The sequence below is a fragment of the Condylura cristata genome, unplaced genomic scaffold (genome assembly GCF_000260355.1).
Source record: "Condylura cristata isolate star-nosed mole 26May11 unplaced genomic scaffold, ConCri1.0 scaffold00023, whole genome shotgun sequence".
Lineage (NCBI taxonomy): Eukaryota > Metazoa > Chordata > Mammalia > Eulipotyphla > Talpidae > Condylura > Condylura cristata.
Window position 1 is genome coordinate 26,214,777 of NW_004567124.1, and position 22,593 is coordinate 26,237,369.

Genomic DNA, 22,593 nt, shown 5'->3' on the forward strand with positions numbered 1-22,593 from the left:
TGGGATTGCTGGGTCGTAGGGAAGCTCCATGTTAAGCAGTTTGAAGAACCTCCAAACAGTTTTCCATAGTGGTTGTACTAATTTGCATTCCCACCAGCAGTGCAGGAGAGTTCCTTTTTCTCCACATCCTCACCAACATTTGTTGTTGTTAGTTGTTTGAAGATGTACCATTCTCACTGGGGTGAGGTGGTATCTCATTGTAGTTTTAATTTGCATCTCCCTTATGACAAGTGATGTTGAACATTTTTTCATATGCTTGTTGGCCATCTGTATTTCCTCTTTGGAGAAGTGTCCTTTTAGCTCTTCTGCCCATTTTTTGATAGGGTTGTTTATTTTTGTTGAGTTTTGTCAGTTCTCCGTATATTTTTGTGATCAGTCCTTTATCACTACTTTTGTGTGAGAAAATGTTTTCCCAATTAGTGGGCTGTCTGTTTGTTTTTTTGTAATGTTTCTTTTGCTGTACAGAAGCTCTTTAACTTGGGGAGTTAGTATTTTTAAAAAAGATTTTATCTTAGGTATTTTTACATACAAGAACTGGGGCATGGGCCAGAGGGGCCAGGGGTGAGAAGCTTCATCAGAGACAGAGTGGGGTGCAGAACAGGCAAACTGACTGAAATACACTGCTGAGGGGAGCAGCAGGCGAGACAGTTCTGCTGTGCCATGTGCATCACCTCCCTGGTCAGGGATGGAATCATTCCTCACTAGCTAAACAATAGCTTGGTAGCACTGTAACTCTAACCCTTATGCCTCCAGGGTTAGATAAATATATAAAATATGTTTTATATTTTAAAAATATAAAGAATTCCTACAACTCTATATAGCAAAAAAACCAATGACCCAATTTAAAAATGACTAAAGCATTTGGACATTTTCCAAAGACATACAAATGGCCAAAAGGTAAATGAAAAATGTTCATTTATCATGAGGAAATGCAAATCAAAACCACAATGAGGCATCTCTTCACACCCATGTTGATGGCAACTATAAAATCTGGTAACAATCACTGACAAGGGTGATAAAAAAATTGGAAGTTTTGTTCACTGTAGGTAGAATGTAAAATGTGATTGTCCCCATAGAAAATATGGTGTTCCTCAAAAAATCAGAAACAGAAATATCATTTAATCTAGCTGATGAAAACCAGAATGTCACCCCAAAATATGTCTTTTCACATAATTATTTTGAGCTGAAGGCAGCTAAGCAACAAAACTAGTAAAAGCAACCCCCTTTTCTGTCTGAAGGCAAAACAAAACTTCTCCTTTTACTGAAGGCAAACACAGCCTAGAGACAATATCAGAGGATCTGTAAACAAGCTTCACTTTATCAGGTTGTTCCCAAGTATTCACTTCCCCACAATTTGCTGCCTGCTCCCCTTTGCCCTATCATTTCTCTAGGAATTTATTATTTATTTATTTATTTAGAAAATGCTATGTAAGCTGGAATTCTAAGGTGCCAGATTTGAATTAAGGATGCTTTAGGTTTATCTTGTGTGATGCTGCACATGTTTTTAATAAATATTCTCTCATTAACCTGCCTTGTTATTAGTATCTTAGCTAAATTTCAAGATGAGTAAGGTAAAACTTTGCCTCCCTTTACACTACATAATAAAACATCTGACTATTTATCCAAACTCAGGATATTGAATAGATATTTGCACTCCCCAAGTCATGGCTGCCATAGTCACAATAGCCAAGATGTGAAAATCTAAATGTCCACTGATAAAGGAACTTATAAAGAAAATGTGGCACATATATGTGAAATTATAGTTTCAAAATGGGAGTCTTGTCATATGCAATAAAGTGGATGAAACTTGAGGACATTATATGAAGGCAAATAAGCCAGTCACAGGACAAGCATCAGGACAAGTAGCATATGCTTCCACTCATATATGAAGTATTCGGATTTATAGTAGAAACATGTACTTGGTATTTCTCCTCTCAATTTTTAGGCACAGAGCTCTTAAGGTCCCTAGAATTTCCTAAAAGTGATAATGGTCCTTTGGTATTCATAAAATTCCCTTTCAATAACATCTGAGTTTATGATAACAAATTCTGGAAAATCTTCAAGGATAGGTGTTGGTTGCCAGGAAAATCAACTGATTAAGAAGAGTTAATCTACCTACCTCCCCACCTACCTCCCAGGAGAGGGGCTGGAGACAGACTTACCAAGTGATTTAATCAACTATGCCTAAGAAATAAAGTGTCCATAAAAATCCTTAATGACTAGGTTCAGAGAACATTCCAGTTGGTGAACAGAAAGGCATTTGTGTGCCTAATTCTATGGGTCAGAAGCTCTGTGCTCAGGATCTTTCCACACCTTGCCCAATGTACTTTTTCATTGGCTGTTCTTTTTTCTTATCCTTTGATACCCTTCATAAATCAGTAATCTAGTAAACTCTTTTCCTGAGTTCTTGTCAGTAAAGAACTAGATGCACAGAGGTTGTGGGAACCTCTGATATATAGCCGGTTGATAAGAAGCATAGCTGACAACCTGCACTTGGAAGTGGCATCTGAAGTATGGGCAGTCTTGTGGAACTGAGTCCTTAACTTGTAGGTTCTGATCCAATTTCCTGGTAGTGTCAAAATTGAGTATACCCATTTAGTGTCAGAGAAGCCCTAACACATTTAAAGTATAGAATATACTGAGGCAAAGAAAAATTTTTTTTCTTTTCAGGTATCTAAAGTAGCTAATAACAGAAGTATATAAGATACACTGGTGATGCCAGGAATTGGAGGTGGGGGGGTGCTGGGAGAAGGAAGATGGGCAATGGGAATTGCTATTCATCAGGTATAAAGTTTCATTTCTATAACATGATTAAGTTCTAGGGATATGTTGTTGAAAATTGTGCCTGTAATGAACAATACTGTATACTACACATAAAATTTTGTTAAGGGACAGATTTCATGTTAAGTGTTTTTATCACAAAAAATAAAATTTTTGTGAATCAGAGAACACTACCAATAAAGTGAAAAGACAGCTTACAAAAGAGAAGGGCATATTTGCAAATCATATATCTGATAATGGTCTTGTATCTAGAATATATAAATTATTATAAATCAAAATATTTGAATACACATTTCTCCAAGGAAATACAAATCACCAAGTACATAGTAAGATGATGTTATTAATTATTAAGGAAATGTAATTCAAAACCAATAAAACTTCATTCCTAATAGGATAATTATGTTTAAAACAATGGAAAATAACCAGTGTTAGTGAGGATATGGGGAAACTTGAAGTCTTATGCAGAGATGGTGAGAATATAAAGTGGGAAACAGCTTGGTGATTTCTCAAAAAGCATAGAATTACCTTACGGCCCAGCAATTCCATTCTTTGGTATATACTTGAGATAATTAAAACACATATTCAAACAAAAATTGGTACACTAATGTTCAGACCTATGTGAGAGAATACTATTTGACCATAAAAAAAGGAATGAAAAACTTACACATGTATGAATTAGTCAATAGGACAAACCCTGAAAACATGTTAAGTGAAAGCAGACACAAAAGGTCACATACTATGATTCCATGTATATGAAATATCCAGATAAATCCATGGAGACAGTAAGTAGTTTCGTTACCAGGAGCCAGGAGGAAGGAAAAATGGAGAATGACTGTTTAATGGATATGAGTTTCCTTTTGGGTGATGAAATGTTATGGAATTCAGCAAGGTAGTGCTCTGTGAATGCACTAAATTGAATACAGTTAAGAAAGAAAAAAGAAACAAGCAATAAGAAACCCAGGTGACAGAAAAAAATTGTATATTTACAAACCAAGTCCCCAAGCTCTAACTGGAGGAAGAAGGAGAAAGGAATTGTCAAGTATGAGCAGGTCTCTTTAGAGCCCAATCTTTCTCCTGGGGAAACCCTGAGTACCAGTCCAAGTAGTCAGCTCCTATGCCAAGGCCCATCCCTCTTCCATGGAAGAAGCATTCTCTTCACTTTCAGTCTTCCTGCCAGTCATCCTGTGCCCAGGCAGGCATGGGTGAAAAATACTCAAAGCCTGGCCCTTTATAGCTCAGGGCATGCAAGAACATCACCAGGTCCTGGGGCAAGGGGTCCTGTCGCACCAGCCGGCACTCTGAACAGAGGGGATCTGTCTCCTGAGTCATAACATCAATTTCAGCTGCCTTCCCTTGTGCCAAAGCCACTGTGTCTAGATTCTGAGGAGCTGCCTCTACTGTTCCATCCTTCTTCTGGGCAGATGCAGCCAACCCTACAAGGTGGTCCTTGCCCAGCTCTGAAGAGGGAGCTGTAGAGTCTGTGAATCCTGGTGTCAGGTCACCCTCACAGAGATCTAGCACATCAAGGTTCTGTTTAGCCTGGTGTTCTGCTACCAGGTCCCGCAGCAGTTCCTCATCTGTCTTGGGAATTTGGCCACCCTGGCCTCGGAAGGGGCCCCAGGCAACTGAGTTGTAGATGGGGTCATTGAGGATGGGGTGGCCCAGGAACTGGAGGTGGACTCGGATCTGGTGGGTGCGGCCTGTCAGTGGCCGGCATCGTACCACACTGGAGTGGCCATTGTAGCTTAGTCTCTGGAACACTGTCTCACAGGGCTTGCCCCGGGCATCTACTCGACATACGCCTACCTTGTAAGACACTACCAAAATGGGTTCCTTGCAGGTCACTTCCTCCGAAGGGAACTCCCCTTCCACCCGGCACACATATTCTTTTTCCAGCTACATGGGAGGGAAATGGGAGAAAAACATAGTCTACATTTATGAAGCCAAGACTGCAGTAATGAGAAATACACCAGTATCAGACAGAAGAAGATTCAAACCCCAGTGCCATCCCTTGTCAGGTAGCTGATCCTGGATCCAGTACCTAGCCTTGTTAAATCCCATTAACTTACCTAGAAAATGTGAGCTCAGAAAAGCACTTATCAAATGTTGGAAGCTCACACAAATGTTGAGAGGGCATATGAAAGTTATCTGCTTCATTATGTATTATATAATGAAATGACAAAGACTATTGGTGCTACTCACAATATTATGAAGAAATATAAATCTCAACGTTCCCAGTGTTTTAAAGAGTATTAAATAAGAAATAACTTAAAAAAATAAAAGCTTTCACCTCTTAAGGCTGTTAGAAGGATTCAATAAATTAGGCTTTAAGTACTCGGGACTTAACCTGGTATACAGCAAGCACACAATAAACAGATCTAAACTTAATATCATTACCATTGAACTTTTCCACCCAAGCCTATTCCAACTTCATCCAGAATCCAGGCCTTTCCTGTCTCATCTGCTGTTTCCCAGCAGTGTATTTCAGTACATCTGCCTGTTCTACTCCGTATTCTGTCTCTGGTGAATCCTCTCACCACCACCCCCCGCACCACTTGCCTATACCCCAGTTATTGTATGTATAAATAAATAAAAATAAAATCTTTTAAAATGTGTTGCTTAATCAACATTTTAAAACTTGAAAAAAGCAAACCACTAAGAGAGGCAGTAAATGCCACTTCTAAAGATCTTTTGAAACATGAGATAATAAACCTTAGGTACTTTAGATTTGACCTTCTTGGAGGTAGGAAGCTTGGCCAGATAAATATGAAGGCTTATTACAGATCTAGAACTCACTAGTATTCTTCTGACATGAAACACCCGTGAACCCAGAAAGCAGCCTGCAGGAAATAAATATAAGACTCACCTGCCGGTCCCTAACTTGCTCGTGAATTCTCTCTGAGACAGCTGCAGTCTTGGCAAACATGAGCACACCCGAGGTAAGGCGATCCAGCCGATGCAATGGGTGCAGCTCCTTGAGTTGGTGCTCTTTGCCCAGAATGAAGATGACCGTGTTGTGCCGGAAGCGGCCACAAGGGTGGACAGGAATGGAAGAAGGCTTGTCTACAACCACCACCTCTTCATTCTCAGCTAGTACACTGATAGGTTCTGCGGTGACTGGGGGCTCATGCCTGTGCACTGTGTTCCGCAAGAAGTCATTGTCCTGTCAATGAAAGAGGAAGCCAGAAGCCAGCAATCTGTTATTGGTCAACTACATACACATTTCTCATTTCTTCCTGATCTGGAAGACTGATCACAGTACATTCTTAAGTGAAAAAAGGCAGTGTACAAAGTATTCTCATCTTGTAAAAATACCGGCAAGACACACAGGTAGAGAGCAAGCATGAGAATTATTAGGATATACACCAAAACGTTAATGATGATGTCTTTGAGTGGATGTTTTTGGTTTTGCATGTTTCTATTTTTTCTACAATAAACTTACATTTAAATAGTAAATTTTCTAAAATGGAGGGAAAGGGTCCCCCTGGTGGCAGAGGGGTTAGTCTCAGCTCTATCAAGCTATCAGCAGCCACTCAGCATTTGTTCCATGCCTGGCCAGGAAGCAAACCTCTCTCTCCTACTGCCCCCTCAGCAATGTATTTCAGTAAATCTGCCTGTTCTGCTCCCCACTCTGTCTCTGGTGAATCTTCTCACCAACCCCCTCATCTCTGGCCTGTACCCCAGTTTTGTATGTCTAAATAAATAAACCTTTAAAAAATAAAGTAAAATGGAAGGGGAAAACTTTACAAATCACTTAGCAAGAATCTGACCTAAGAAGACCAAGCCATTTGTCCAGAGATCTGGGTTATAGTCCTGGATATACCACAAACTCACTGCAAGTTCTTAGGTATGTCATTTAACTCTTTTGGGACTCAATTTCCTTGTTTGTAAAAGGTGAAGGTTAGTCCAGACTTGTGCTGCTCAAAATTGAGATGAGAGATGTTGGCCCTCCCTGGTGGCGCAGCGAGTTAAAGCACTGCACTAAGAAGCTAAAGCCACCTCCGCATGAGTTCGATCCCCACCTGCCCCGGAGGTGACCACAAGGCTCGGCAGACCTGGCAGACCTCTCCTGACCCGCCCGCTGCTCCCCTCAGCAGTGTACTTCGTAGATCTGCCTGTTCTGCTCCCCACTGTCTCTGGTGAAGCCTCTCAATGCCCCTGAGCCTCTGGCCTGTACCCCAGTTCTGTATGAACAAAAAAATAAATCTTTAAAAAAAAAAATTGAGATGAGAGAAAAGAACCATCATTCCTAAAATTCTGAAACTGCCTACTTTCTCCTCACAACTGTGGTGAGCCAATGTTACTGCCATATTGGTATTTCTTAGCTGTGATAGAATTTTAAAGGGTCAAAACACTGTGCTAGTATCTAGTATCTCTCCCTGACATCTCACAAGTCTATCATTTCAGCCTCTATTGTAAGTAATTTAAGTAACATTAGTTAAAAAATAGGTTTTGGAGATGGCACAACATGTTGCCTTCCACGATAACTTTCATCTTAGTTTTCTCCAAGTAAAATGAGGTGGAAATGCCTATCCCACAGGTTGTCATTAGAATTAAATGTTAAAGTGTATAAGCTTACCTCTGTGCACAGCTCACAGTAAGACATAAGCGATAGCTTCTAGTATTATTTGCACAGAAATCTATAATGCAAGTTAGAAAGTGATGGGTGGTAGTGTCTCAAACTAGTGTATAAAAGGAGGTGAGAATTCCACTTCTGTTTCTTGTTAATAAAGAAGCCTTTTTGATAAAGGGGATAATGGACTGAGAATGCCGCGCAGAGGCTGCGTACAAAAACGGGGGCGGGACTAACTGCGGTACCAAGTGACAGGGAGCTCGCTTCGGATTTATCTAGCTTTTACTCCAGTACCTATGCCCTTCAAACTCTGGAGGACCCCCTGCCACCCTTTCCTCGTTCGTTTCCAGTCAGACCCTCAGGACTCCACCTTGAGCACAATGCTGAGGTCCTGTACTGGCTCTTCGTTGAGGTGCAGGCGCCCAGCTTTAACCGCGGCCTCGTAGTAGGCAAGGGGCTGTGCTCGGAACTCGGTGCTGAAGACATGCAGCAAGCTGTGGCCCACCCAGCGGCCTTTGCAATAGGTTCGGAAGTCAAAGTAATAGGGTCGCACTTTGCGCAGGCCTCCCTCGAAGTAGTAGCTGGTCTCAGAAAAGTGCTCTTCGCCAAAACTCACCCCAGCTCGCCGCTTCTTCGGGGGCGGCACTACCCGCTCCCCGGCTGCCCCCCGCCTCTTCTTCCGCTTGCCAGTGCCCACAGCTGCAGCCGGGGCTTGCTCCCCGCTCCCTGGGGCCTGCTCCCCGCTCCCTGAGACCTGCTTCCCATTCCCTGGAGCTGGCTCCACTCCGGGGCCCGCCAGCTCTGGGCTGCCGGGGGCTTGTACAGCCCTCGAATCGCCACCCGCGTCTCCGTTTTGCTGGGCCGGAACCTTTAGCTCACTCGCTGCCTGGGTCTCAGTCGAGAGTACTTCAGCCATCGGGGCCTTAAGGCCACCCCAAGTCCTAGCAAAGTAGGGGCGCCGGAGGTTGAGGAATCCTTGCTCAAGAACTGGGAGCCAGCAGCAGCCGCCCCGCCACATAACCACGCGGGAGGCTCTCCTGGGTCGCGACCTGAGGACGTCACTCCATTCCAGCCAATCAACGAGGCCCGGAATCCAGCCTGGAACAGCCTCGGGAGGAAGTGCGGGAGTGCACTGAGCGAAATGAATTCAAAGAGCTGAGTTGCAAGCTTGGAGAGAGGTTGTTGAATGAACTGAGAGGCTGTGAGTGAGCTGAGTGGAATGGGTTGAGTCGAGAGGCTGTGAGGATGACTCACCAAAAAGTATAGATTCCATGAAGGTTTTCTCAAAGCCCCTCGGGTGTCTGGAAAAACTCTCTAAAGGAGCTTTATTTAAGAATATACTAAGAAGCACAGGTGTTTGTATTTTGAAAGGGGTGAATATTATGTGACTTATATCATAAATCTGTTCCATATTTATTTAAAGAGTAAAGCAATGTTTTAACATTTGTCCTTTCCCCTTACAGCATCAAAAGGATTGGCGATCTCCCACTTGCCTCCTATACATTTCTGTCCTGAGATTAAGACTGCAACTGGGTCAGAAGAGGTATTTGTCAGAGCTCTTAAATGAAAAAATACTGAAATCAATTCCAGTTAACTTCATTGGAAGGGGAAGTATTGAAAGGATATTAGTACCTCATAGAATTCACAAGAAATGGAAACAGACTCAGAAAAAGAGCCAAACTGAGAGAAGCCAAGGCCTCTGAGAAGGTGCCACAAAAGGGTAAATTGTACAGTGTATAAATTTTATGTTAATAAAGTTGTTTGGTTTCTTCTAAAGAAAAAAAAATTTTTTTCAGAATGTCTGAAGCACTGACAAGAAGAGAAATAACATAGGTCTATACAGGGAGTTCTGGGTTGTATAAAGCTTTACTACTCAAAATGTGATTTATGGATTAGTGGCTTGGGCAACACTTGGCAACTTGTTGGGACTGCAGCATCTTGTTCCTCTTACATTGTTCCTCTTACATTCTCCACCAAGAATGAGAATTTGCATTTTAACAAGATCCTCAGATGATTTGTCTACATATTAAAGATTGAGAAACACCTGTATGTACCATGTGGAGTAGACATTTTTCATACTCTTTGGACATCCAGCAGATTCTCAATACTCTTGTGTGTGTGAATTTCCATATTGAAAGTACTGCCTTCTAGAAAAGGAAGCAAGAACTTGACCTTCCCAACCTTCCTTGCAGCATAAGCATTGATATTTCACCTGGGATGCACTGACAAGGCAGAGCCTTTGATTCATAGGCTCACAGCAGAGGAAGCAGGCACAGTGTAGAATCATGTCTGACAAGATAGCATTGGAAGGATCTAATTTGGGGGACTAACTGAGAGAGATTCTTGTATCTAGTGTCCAGTAAGCAATACCAGCTGCAGTGTCTATGTTCAGTGGCAGTGGGGTATTTACTGAGTAGTCCTTCGATAAGATGCAGATACTTTAAATTTAAATAATCATATGTAACTAATAGCTACCCTTTGTTGTAACAAAATGGTTAAAGATATCAAGTAGTTCATAGACTCTCAAGATGGGACAGAAGGGCAGGTTTGGAATCTGACACAGGTTAGCTATTAGTTACATTTGGTTATTTAAATTTAAATTTATTGAAATAAAATAAAATTTAAAACAAGCTACATTTCATGTATCAAGAGCCACATAATGCTAGGGCTATGTTATTGGATTGCTCAGATACAGAATTATTTCTTTTATCACAGAAAGTTCTATTAGCCAGAGCTGTATTTAATCAAGTTATTTTACTGCTTTAACTAGCTAAAATGAATTTCGTTTGAGTACAGAGCCCCAATTACTAGCATGAATATTTAAGTCTTCAAGAACAATGGAAAATCATCACATTTTTTGGTATACATGTGCATGTGTGATCTCCATCCCAAAAGGATCACCTGGTACATATGGAGAGGGGACAGAGGAGGGGACAGAGGAGGTATAGCTCCAGTTCAGTGTGGTCCTTAACCATGATGATTGTAATTGAAACATTCATGCAACCAAATTTGGAAAATTTGCCAGGCATTACTTGGCTCTGAAGATGGAGGTAAGAAAAACAATTTTAGAATCTCAGTGAAGGCCTAGGTTGGTTGAGGAGAAAACCAAACATATTCATAATAATGATACTGCAGAGCAAGTCTAAAGTAGAGGGTTAGGGCCTCCCTGGTGGCACAAGGGGTTAAGTCACAGCGCTGTGAAGATATCCGAAGTCACTGCAGCACCAGTTGGATCCCTGGCCAGGGTGCAGCAGCCCTCTCCTGTCTTGCCAGATATACTCAGCAATGTGTTTCAGTCAACCTGCCTGCTCTGTTTCCCACTCAGTCTTTGATTAATGGCCCCCCACACACACACCTCTGGTCTGCACCCCAGTTCTTACATAAATAAATCTTATTAAAAAAAAATATGGCCCCTATGGTGATGGCACTGGTGAATTGGTGGTGGGAAATCCATGGGGATTATGTATCCCAGTTCTATATGCATAAATAATAAATAAATCTTTCAAAAAAAATAAAACCAACAAATTTGCAAGTCCAAGATCTGTTTTGGAGTTACTCAGCACACACACAGATTAAACTCAGAAGATATGGTAACTCTAAGTTATAAAATATGGGCCCTCCCTAGTGGCGCAACTGGTTAAAGCACAGCACTAAGAAGCTTAAACCACTTTCCCATGAGTTCCATCCCCACCTGCCGGAGGAGATCCACATGGTATGGCAGACCTCTCCTGACCCGCCTGCTGCTCCCCTCAGCAGTGTCCTTCGTCCATCTGCCTGTTCTGCTCCCCACTCTGTCCCTGGTGATCCTCTCACCCTCTGCATCTCTGGCCTGTATCCCAGTTCTGTACTGTATGAATAAATAAATAAATCTTTAAAAAAAAGTTATAAAATATACTCCACCCTAATAAGCCACCCTTATCCGGTTTCAAGCTATTCAAGAATCTAAATTTGAAATCAAGAGTTTGGTGAGCAGTAAATCAGAGAATAGGGTCTCAATGGGCTGAAAAGCCATGGAATTGCTTGATGAAGCACCTATAAACTCACCATAGTGCCCCTTTCTGTTAATTAGTTGCTACGAGGTAAGGACTCTAGGAATCCCCAGCCCCCTTTATGTATTCCTTATGAGTAGGCACCGGCAAAAATCGTGTCTATTATTTGCTCCTTAATTTTCTAAAATCCTTGCTTTCTATTTCCTTCTGTTTGCATATTCTACGAATGCAAGAATGCAAGAACCATTCTACGAATGGTTATAAATGTGAACAACGGGAGACCTGGCAGCATCGTTCACATGGTGGTAGTGTTACCCTCACACCATTGGTCGGGTTTGGACACATCTAGAGATTATACCATCTGCAAATTTACTTCTGCAGATGTCTAGCTTACGTCTTTCTTTGCATATTTTTTGGGAGAGAAAGGTTGTGGGACAGAGACAGAGGAGGGGTTTCTTCTCAGTAAAATGATAACCTCTGAAGGATAACAAAAGTCAGTTCTAAAAAATGGTTTCGGACACACACACATTCCACGTTCGACCACTCCCTCCTTCATGCACTCTCATCGCATGTCCATCAGATCCTTTATAACTTATTGTTATTTGTAAACTTGTCTGCCCCAATGCCTCACCCTCCTCTCCTGCCTTAGCTGTAAAGACCTCAGGGACTCATACAAGTCCTATCTATCTAGAATTTCCGCTTAACACAATGCCTAGAACACAAGAACTTGGAATATATGGACGAAAAGAATGAAGGAAAGTTTATTATTCCTGCGAGAGTAAGGAAAGAAGTCGTCTCTTTCCCAGTCCATGACGCCAAAGTGCTTTTACCTAAGTAAGAGCTGGGAATCGAAGCGCTGAAGTTTTGGAGACAAACACCGACCCATTAAATTGTCAAGGAAGTGAACTTGCCCAGGGAACCAAGTCAAAGTCCTATGGAAACTGGCTTATCAAAACAAGGGTTGAGTGGAGGGTGCAGTCCACGCGCCTGGAACTCTCCGATTAAGAAATCAACCTGATCGCCACCAAGGCAGGGAGCCCAGGACATGTGACTCCACCGTTCCCGGGCAACCACAGTCCCGCCCACCGCTTCCTCACTGCGCGGCTCTTCCTCACCCAGCTGACCTCCAACCAACCAATCGACGCACAGAATATCTCCAGGTCGGGTGGTGGTTGGAAGACTCCCCAGATGGTCACTCGGAGTCTCCGCCTGCAGTTTTATCTTGGCTGCTAGTGCCCGAGCTGAACCCAGCGGTTTGCAGGCTGCAGGGCAGGCGGTTGCGGTAGGTGGGACGGGTGTGCGGGGGTGCCTCACATTTTCAGTTTGTATCTTGAGTTTAGCCTAAAACGCTACTGAGAAGCTTGGAGGCGCTACTCATCGCTCTCAACCAGACCTTGAGGCCAGAGGGGCTGTGGCCCAGCATCTGGACCTCAGGATTTCCGCCGCTGTTCTGGAATTCCTTGGGGGGTGGGATTGGGGTTGACCGAGGCACAGATGCAAGCAAAGTTTTGCTTTCGGTAGATTCAAACGTCTTAGGAATGGGGGGCGCGAGCTCGTTGTGGCCCTTGGGAGCAATGGACAGAGCTTGACATAGCTGACGTTTTACTTCCGGCCCTTGGGCTAGATGAGCTTTCCTCTAGAATTATCCATACCCCCCTGCCAGGCAGTCTTCCTAATCTGGGAGGTCTCTCCTGAAAGAATGTGTCAACCTATCCTTAAGACCAGAGAGCGATCGACCGACCGTCATCTGTAAAATGATTTCACTGTTTTTCAGTGTTTCCGACTACTAAAATAAGAACATGTAATGAGCGCATGGGCCTTTGCATATAACAGTACTCCCCGACAGATTCTTCTCTCCAAGCAGCACTTTTATTTTCTTCATGTGTACAAAACTGTCCTATGGACAGTTAGTCTGTGTCCTATGGAAAACAAAAATTTAATTGGCAGAGGATAGAGCAGTTGCATTTTAGAAAAAAATACAGGGTATCTGTCCTCACTAAAAATCTAAAATTCTAGTGTGTGTGTTGGAAAATACATAATGTAAACTTTATCATTTTAACTTTAAAATTTTTAAATTTATATATATATATATACACACATATATATAAACACCTTTTCTTTCTTTTTTTAAAACAATGTTTGTTCTTTTTTCTCAGGTGTAGTCCTAATAGAGTTTCCACTACTGGTTCACCCATGCTCCATCACCATAGTCCCTTCTGCATCACTTCCTCGTTTTGATCCCTCTCCCCTGCAGAATGTCTCGATTTATAGTTGTCTGTTTATTTTTTTGTTATTATTTTTTCCCTTAACACCTCATTTGGTTTCCCTATATTCATCCTATTAAGTGAAACCATCCGATATTTTTCTTTTTCCTTCTGACTTACTTCACTGAGCATAATCCCTTCTAGCTCCATCATGTTGCTGCAAATAGTGTTATCTTTTTGATTGCTGAATAGTATTCTATTGTGTATATATACCACATCTTAACATTTTAACCATTTTTAAATATACAATTCAGTGGCAGTCCCATTGCCACCTTTCATCTCTAGAGCATTCTTCCCAGATTGAAACTTTGTGCCCATTAAACACTAATTCTCAAAATCCTGACAACCATGAGTCTGCTGTCTCTGATTTTGAATAGTGTAGGTTTCTCATAAAAGTGTGATCAGCCAACATTGCCCTTCTGTGTCTGGCTTGTAAAGATTCAATTTTTAAAGACAGACTTCATTAAGAAAACAGCTTGGATGCAGAGCTGGACTAGGACTCCAACTTCCCCTTATCACCTTGTTATCTCTTACATAAGGAACCCAATAGACATAGTTAAGTGTTGTCAAGATAAACATCTTAAAAGTCTATTATCTTCTTTCAATGGATAACTAAGTATTTGAGTATTGAGTACCTATAATATATCCTTAAAACCAGTCTTTACTTACTGGAACTTCTGTTTTTCAGCTTAATTCCAAATGAAAATGTTTGAGAGCATTGACTCAACAGCCACAAGATCTGGCCTGGATCTTTGGGCTGAAATCTGTTCCTGTCTGCCAAATCCTGACCAAGAGGATGGTGCCAACAATGCTTTCTCAGACTCTTTTATGGATTCTTGCCCTGCAGACGAAGGCCAGAGGGAGGCCCCAGACTTTTCTGTCCAGCCAGCTGTAAAGCCTTGGGCTCCCTTGCAGGATTCAGAAGTATATTTAGCATCTCTAGGTAAGTTAGGTGACTTTTTTCTTTTTAAATTTTTGTGTAGGAAAAAAAAATTTGTGTAGAAAAACTGGGGTGTAGACAAGAGATGTGGGGGGTAAGAGGATTCTCCAGAGACAGAGTGGGGAGCAGAGCAGGCAGATTGACTGAATACACTGCTGAGGGGAGCAACAGGTAAAACAGGAGAGGTCTGCTGTGCCATATGTGGGTTAACTTCTTGATGAGGGTTTGAACTGAGGCAATAGTGATGATAGTGCTGAGACTTAACCTGTAGGCCACCAAGGAAAGCCAGTTAGGTGACTTTTTTTAAAAATGAGAAGCTGGTGTGTTTAAGGAAACTTGTTGAAGTTTTGTTACATCACACCTGGTTTTTGTCCTTTATTTCTTTATTTTCTTGACCTGCACCACATGTATCTGTCAGATGTAAGTGTGTGTGTGTTGGGGGTTCTTGAGGAGGTATAGGTGGTTAAGGTTGATTGTTGGTGAGGAGCCCCCATTTCTTTGTGTATGTCTTAAAACAGTTGTCATTTCTTTTTTTAAAAGACTGATTGCCATCTTCATAGAGTTAGGACAGAGATGCACAATCCAATCTCTAGAACTGTGGTATTGTCTTATTACACAGAGTCACCTAAGTGTCGCCAAACCAATTACTTGAGGGAAAAAAAGGCATTTCAGGAAGAAGACATTTTTGAGAAAAGGCAGAAAGAAGAGTCAAGCAGGATTGCTAGGAAATAACTTGGAAAAATGAAAGGAATTTTGTTGATGATATTGTGGAGGGGAAAAAAATGAGAACAGTGGTGGAATGTATAATGAGTAAGATGAAGGGCTAATATGAAATGTGTCAGGAAGCCACCAAAGATAAGAAAGTAATGTTTATAGCCATGATGGGGAGGTTAACATTTCTGTTTTGTGGTAGCCAGAATGTCTGTTTAATGATGACAAAAGGAAGAAGCAACAATCTGAGAAAATTGAAGTAGATTCTTAGCCTTGTACCCAGAGCATCAGCTTTCATGAATTCAGTGATGACTTTGATGGATGAAGACTGGTTCAGAAAATTAAAACCTCACTGATCTGTTCTAAAATCAGTTCAGAAGATGATCAAAATTTTCTCTCTGAGGAAACTAAAAGCTTTATGTTGCCAATGCAGAATCTGGGAGACAACGGCAGGCAGGACTCGAATACTCTAATGGCACTTACTCAGATTGTACTTGATCAGACTTGATCAGCACCCAGAGTGGGGTAGACCTTTCCTAGAAGAAATGAGTACTTACACCTTGACAACCATTGCCATATAAAGATTATTTTTATTATCAAATAAACCTATCTCAATGAGAATTCACTGTTAAGAGCAACAGTTAAAAACATAGCTGGTTCAACACGAGATATTTACCTAACTTTTCACATCCTTAAAGAAAAACACACCTTTATAAACTCTAGGTTTGTTACATGGTTGAGCTCTTGGTGGTAACTTGCAGTAACAAAAGACATTTATTGTTTTGATCAGTGGTGCTAGCTGATGTGATTTGTTTTGAAATGAAAACAGGATTGCAAATTAGCAAGTTTCTGTTGCTTCCCCTTCCCCTTATAAAAACCATTATTCACCCCATTATTATAGTTGAGGACAAGACAGAAGGCAGAAGATAAATGGTGATACTCATCCTTATTTTGCTTAAAAGGGAAAATCTGCTCTACAAGTATACTTAAAATGCAAAGAAGAATAATTAAACATCTATCATCAGTAAGCCAGATGGGCTACTCTCAAAGGGATGACAAAATGTTTGTTCTTATTAGACTCGACCATCCAATCCACAAGTTGAGCAATTTTTTAAAATGCTGGGAGATTTCTTTTCTTTAATCAAGAATTTAAACATAGAGATCTTAAAGGTTTCTTATTATTGAGTTCTCATCAAGTCAATTTTAGTGTTTAACAAACCATTGGATCTCATCATTTTCTTTAATTCTTTCTCATGAGGTTTGAAAATCTCATGACTTCATGTCACTATGACAAAAATAAAAAGTCCATTTACTCCTTAGAGAGACTATTTTCAAAGAGTGAAGAAGAGGCGATAGGATACATGTCAAACCAGGGAAAACCAGCATTCCTCAGAGAGATACCTACTGGGCGTCTGTGGCTTCAAAGAAAATATGCCAACAATTTATTTATGAAACCCAGTACTCTTTTCTGGGCCTGGAGATGTATTTGATATGATGCTGAGTGGGGATATTATGAAGGAAATAAAAAAATACACATTTTCTCAGATCTCCTTAAAAAGTAACTTCTGGGCCTCCCTGGTGGCACAAAGGTTAAAGCAAATGCAGCATGAGTTAGATCCCCGGCCAGGGAGCTGACCCACATGGCTCAGCAGACCTCTTCTGCAGTTCCCCTCAGCAGTGTATTTCAGTATTTCAGTAGATCTACCTGTTCTGCTCTCCACTCTGTCTCCGGTGAATCTTCTTATGCCCCGCCACATCTCTGACCTGCACCCCAACTCTTGTAAATAAATCTGAAGAAAAAAAAAAAGACCTCTTCTGCAGGTGTATGATGTACTCACCAGTAGCAGACTTTTAAAACTGGCATTTTGTATTCTAGATTTAGTTTGGTTTTATATTCACTTTCCTTGTTAAGCTCTACTTCTTTCTTTAGAGAAGAAACTGAAAAGAATCAAAGGTTTAAATCAGGAAGTAACTTCCAAGGACATGCTCCGAACCCTGTCCCAAGCCAAGAAGGAATGTTGGGATCGGTTCCTCCAGGAGAAACTAGCATCAGAGTTCTTTGTGGATGGACTTGACTCTGATGAGAGGTAATTGATTCCCAGGCCAGTTCCAGGTGACTGTCTGTTTCACTAAGACCATTTATTTCTCTGTCTCAAAATAATTCAGGAAGTGTGACATCTGAGTCCAGCTATTAGTTGTTATCAGCATCAGCTTTTCTGAGCTGAAATCATCCTGTGTAAGGTCCATCTAATCGCCCTTATTCCAGCAGCAAAATTTTGAAAATAGCTATTTTGCCAAAAGACAAATACCCCACCTACATCTTGATCACAGATTGAACAGAGTTGAAAACAAGTGTCTTCTTTTCTTTTTTTCAAGTACACAATGCACTTGAGAAAGTATCAGTCAACAAATGGAACTATGCCATCTTACCTGTGCTTGCCAATACCTTACAGAGTTCTGTCATAGGATAGCCACTCAGTTTGTGTAGTCTAAATGAATGGCAACAATTTACTTGTGATAATCTATCCCTCTTTCCTGGGCCTAGGGATTTATTTGATACAATGCTGAGTGAAGATATTATGAAGGAAATAGAAAAATAAACCTTTCTTCAGATCTCCTTAAAAATGACTTCTTCTGCAGGGAGTATGATGTACTCATCAGTGAGTACTTCACTTAAGCATCTATTTGTGAAGACACTGTGCTAAGGTGTCATGGGGGAGGGTGGGCAAGGTGGTGTGTGGAGGGGAGTAGAAGGAAGTTTTGGGCCCATTTTTCATCCTCAGAAAAATATGTAAAGATTCACTTAACAATACAAAGCGGCATAAGAATCATATGAGCAGACCTGACAGATTGTGCTTTGGGGATTGAGAGGCCAGGAAGTTCTCTTCAGTTGCTAGCATTTGTGCAGGGAAGGAGGCAGAATTTGAGCAGACCCTGCAGGTAGTCAGCTGGGAAAGGAGAGGGCATGCAGCCATAAAGAGCAGGATGGTGCTTGGCACTCGGGAAAGAAACTGCCACTTACTGGTTTTGCATTCGTGTGCAAGTAACCTCTGAGTGCTCTTTCCTCCTCTATAAAGCAAGAGTAGTAGCTCTTACCTCATCAGTTTGTTATTAGGATTATACTATGTAAAGCAGTTTAGAGCAGTATCTGCAACAGGGTAAGTACTATATAAGCATTCGTTATTACTACTATTTTTCTTCTTAACAGAGTTTTTAAATTCAGGAAGAAGTTATTCCAAATTAAAAACTGTCGGAGGAGTAAAAACCTGACTTTTAACAGAAGGTCGAGGGGAATATGACTTAACTCAAGTTTTCAACAACATATCATCAATTTGGAGAATCCCATGGCAACAGTATGGACAGTATGTGGATAAAGCTTGACAGTTACATTTTACTTGCCTTATCCCAACTACTGAATCAGTGTGCCATCTAAGGTCAAGCCAAGTACTCTTAAAGGATTCAGAAAATAATATAACTTTTGTTCTTTTCTGTCTCTAAAAGCTCAACCTAATTGAACCTTAAAATGCCCCAAACATAAGAGGCTTGAAGAGTCACAATTCCTGACCTGTTAATAATTTGGCATTGTATTCTCTCTCTCCTTGAATATTTTCCTCTTCACTAATTCTGAGAAGACAAAACTTCCTCTGCTTAATTCTCAAATAGGAATTCTTTTTCTCCATAATCAAGTCAGCATCAAGACTCAACATTTCTGTGTATTTATCAGTACCTCATTATATATAATGTGGTTTTTCCCTTCTCTAGAGAAATAATTGGAGGAGTTATATTGAAGATATGGTAGATGAAGATTAAATGCCAGGTTGTCCCCAAGTCCCCCAGACTATCTGTGGGAACGCTTCTTTCTTCCTTTGTTCAAAACAAGCCTGCTAACAGCAGACATGCATCTGTTTTCAAACTTCAAAGTTTATGTTTTACTTATTTTTAGATTTACTTATTTATGCATGTAGTAACTAGTGTATAGGCCAGAGGTGCAGAAGGTCTGAGGATTCACCAGAGACTGAGTAGGGAACAGAACAGGCTGACTGACTGAATAACACTGCTGAGCGGAGCAGCAGGTGAGTCAGGAGAGGCCTGCCTCGCCATGTGGGTCACCTCCTTGGCTGGGGATTGAACTTGTGCTACAGTGGCTGGTAACAGCTTCACAGTGCTGTGCTTTAACCCATTGTGCTACCAGAGCAAATTTTGTTTTAAGCAGAAGTAATTTTGTAATGGATTTATGTGGCTCCTCATTTATGTGAAGGCCAGATAGGTGACCCATCCTCACCTCACCCCCACCCTGGTTTGCTTTTGGTAATGGATTAATGGACTGAGAAGTCCAGCTGCCCACATGTGACTCCTCCATGCACTGACAGATATTTCAGATCTGCTGGCTATGGCTTTATTTCTTGGCTTAAGATTTTGTGCTATGGAAGCGCAAAGAATAAGGTTTACATTATTTCTAGTCATTTATATTTTACAGTGAATGTTTAATAGCTTCAGATTGGAACGTTCTGGGTATTTAAGGAAGATGGAGCTGGGTACTTCACTCCCTCCTTACCAAGCCTAGTGGAAACAAGGCATAGTAGCCATATTTTTGTGGGGAAATTGCTGCTCAGATGTTTCCACCTTAGGGACTTGCTATTGGATAAACTAAACAAATGAAAACCCACAATACCTCTCTGCAAAAGAAATATTATACTTAGTGTTATTGAGTCTGCCTGCCTCAGTTATAAGAGATTTCAAGATGCCCAGCTTTCTGCCACACTAATTTGGTATTTATTTGAATGCTTTTTTTCCCCTTGACAGCTTCTCCTCTCTAGTTTTGAGGGAGAAAAGACAGGACTGAGGCATAAGCTTTTTAGCTATTCTCGTCAAGCCTTCAGAGGGTCTGCATTTGAAGGGGGCCTGGTGTTGCTTTTAACCAAAGTGTCCACCAGGGGGTAAATTATGCTGTGGAGCTGCCAGGATGCACAGCTGTCACAGGAGTATCATTGTTCGCCCCATGTTTGCCATGAAAAACAATTGTAGGAAGCAATTGGAGGAGGGTGGGAAGGCAGTAAAGAAACTGAGATAATCATTAAGTAATTAATCATCGAGGTCTGATGCATCTCCCCCTTCCCTCCTACTCTCTCCTAGCACCCTGGAACATTTCAAGAGGTGGCTCCAGCCAGATAAAGTAGCCATCAGTACAGAAGAGGTCCAGTATCTGATTCCTCCAGAGTCACAGGTTGAGAAGCCACCGGCTGAGGACCAGCCAGCAGCGGCAGAACAATAAATTCCACATACACTGAGCAGCTGTCTTGGGACTGGAGGGAGCAGTGGCGAGGGAAGGAATAAGCCCAACTTTCCCACTTGCAAAGCAAACAGCTGTGGGCCTCTAAGGACTTGCATGGGGCCTGCCTATGTGATTGCCTTGGATAAAGGACTGATCCAGCGTGGGTTATGTCAAAATATTGACTTCCTCTCTGTCTCGCAGCTTGGCTGGGTTCTGCTACTGTTGGGAAGAAGTCTGCTAGAATCTAGTAAAGGTCCAAGTGAGAAAGTATTTGGAGAATGTGCAGCCCTTGTGTATAATGTACAAGTTAAGGGAGCCCTATGTTTCCTTGCCTCTCCTGGATGTTCCCCTCTCTGTCCCAGACATTTCCTTGGTAAATCGTCAGGGGTGAATGGGGCCAAGAAGAGTGAACTGTGTTTGGTTAACTCCAAGGCCCATTTGGGGCTTGTCTAACAAGTTCATCCATACTAAGTATAGGGACTTCAGAAAAAGAGCCTGGGCCCCCACTTTGATTTGTTCCTCGGGAAAAGCAGCAAAGGAATTAGGAAAATGTAGGTGTTTTCCTTGTGGCTATCTATACTTTTTTTATTTCATGCATGGTTCCTTCCCCAATTTCCTCCTGCACTTAATGGAACCAGGTTCGAAGTCAGACTGGTCAATATGGTGTTAGTATTTGACACCACTCCTGAGCAGCTCTGAGCTTGCTGCTGCTGGTGGCATTCCTGCCCGGGCTTGTGTTTCCCTTCCTTGTTTACATTGTTCTTATTTAGTCTGTGTTGTCCCTATAAAGCTTTTCTCAGAATAGTTGTTGTGTGTGGTGCTATTGACCTGATACCCACCAGAGAGTGGCTCCCAGGTAAGGGGCGGGTAAAGACAAGTGCATGCCAACACAGGCAGGATGCTGGTTACCTCTGCTGCCTCGGTTTTCAACATATGCCAAAACCTCAGTGAGAGGCCAAACCTCAGTGTCTGAGGGTAGAGTTCTGAGACAGTGGCTCTATGGTGCATTTCCTGGGTTAATAGGTTCCAAATCCCAGCTGCTGAGCAGGGAAGCAATAAAAATCTTTAGGGAACACTTACTCATTTCTTTCTTTTTTTTAAAGATTTATTTATTTATGCATACAGAACTGGGGTACAGGCTAGAGGTGCAGGGGAGATGAGGGGATTCACCAGAGACAGAGAGGAGAGCAGGACAGGCAGACTGGTGAATTTCACTGCTGAGGGGAGCAGCAGGCGAGACAGAAGAGGTCTGCTGTGCCATGTGGGTCACCTCCTGGACAGAGGATTGAACTTGCACTGAAGTGGCCGTGGTGAGCCTGTAGTGCTGAGCTTCAACCCGCTGTGTCACCAGGGAGGGCCCACTTGCTCATTTCCAAATCAAGTATTTGCCTTGTTGGAAAGGATGGGAACCAACCAGTTGATTCCATATACTTTCTTAACTGTATGAATATTTTAGTAGTAATTCCCAGGTATCTAATTTCTTTTTTTTTTAAATGGTGTTAGTGTTGTTCTTACCACTTTTTGTTAAAAGGTTAGTTTTGACATAGTGGCCCTTTGTGTTCCCCAGTTAGTTTGGAGAAGCCAGACCCTGACAATCATCTGAGCCTGCCCTGAGCTTATAAGTTGCTATCTCTACCTGGGGTTCTTGTGCAGACTTTAATATTCCTTCAGGGCCATCTGATGGATAGATGGAGGGTTTTCAAAAGAGAGACTAAGATTTTTCTTTTCCTTGAATGGTAAACAAAAATTGAGTTTCTTGTAGTAACAGCTTAAGAAAAAATACATTAAGTTCCAAAACATGCTCCTAAAAAGCAGCTAGTAGTAGGATGTTTCAAGGCTGTTTCTATACCAGAAAAGTTGTTTCTATAATTCAGGCAAGATTCTAGCTTTGCCTTTTCCCTATTTTTTATTTTTTATATAAGAAATAGAATTTTTTATATGAAAAGGTAGGGATTTGGGCCCTCCCTGGTGGCGCAGTGGATTAAAGCACAGCACTTTGAAGCAATCCACAGCCACTGCCGCACAAGTTTGATTCCCATCCAGGGAAGTAATCCACATGGCGA

The 22,593-nt window shown here is 41.7% G+C and overlaps 2 protein-coding genes across 3 annotated transcripts; one reads left to right on the plus strand and one right to left on the minus strand.

Moving 5' to 3' along the window:
* Positions 1-3,235: 3,235 nt before the first annotated feature.
* Positions 3,236-8,354, minus strand: RPUSD2 (RNA pseudouridylate synthase domain containing 2). 2 transcript variants are annotated; one of them, XM_012728513.1, is made up of 3 exons: positions 7,971-8,354; positions 5,648-5,944; positions 3,236-4,677 (listed from the first exon to the last, which is right to left on the minus strand). In XM_012728513.1, the coding sequence occupies exons 1-3, from the start codon at positions 8,268-8,270 to the stop codon at positions 3,943-3,945; spliced, it is 1,332 nt and encodes a 443-aa protein (XP_012583967.1). In that variant the 5' UTR covers positions 8,271-8,354; the 3' UTR covers positions 3,236-3,942. The 2 variants fall into 2 exon arrangements, with proteins under 2 accessions (XP_012583967.1, XP_012583966.1); XM_012728512.1 differs by having other exon boundaries at positions 7,725-8,354.
* A 4,184-nt stretch (positions 8,355-12,538) lies between these two features.
* LOC101629929 (chromosome unknown open reading frame, human C15orf57) lies at positions 12,539-21,334 on the plus strand. The gene is made up of 4 exons (XM_004687563.2): positions 12,539-12,625; positions 14,296-14,550; positions 17,189-17,345; positions 20,392-21,334. Exons 2-4 carry the CDS (start codon positions 14,307-14,309, stop codon positions 20,528-20,530), a joined length of 540 nt encoding a protein of 179 aa, XP_004687620.1. The 5' UTR covers positions 12,539-12,625; positions 14,296-14,306; the 3' UTR covers positions 20,531-21,334.
* The last annotated feature ends 1,259 nt before the right edge of the window (positions 21,335-22,593 follow it).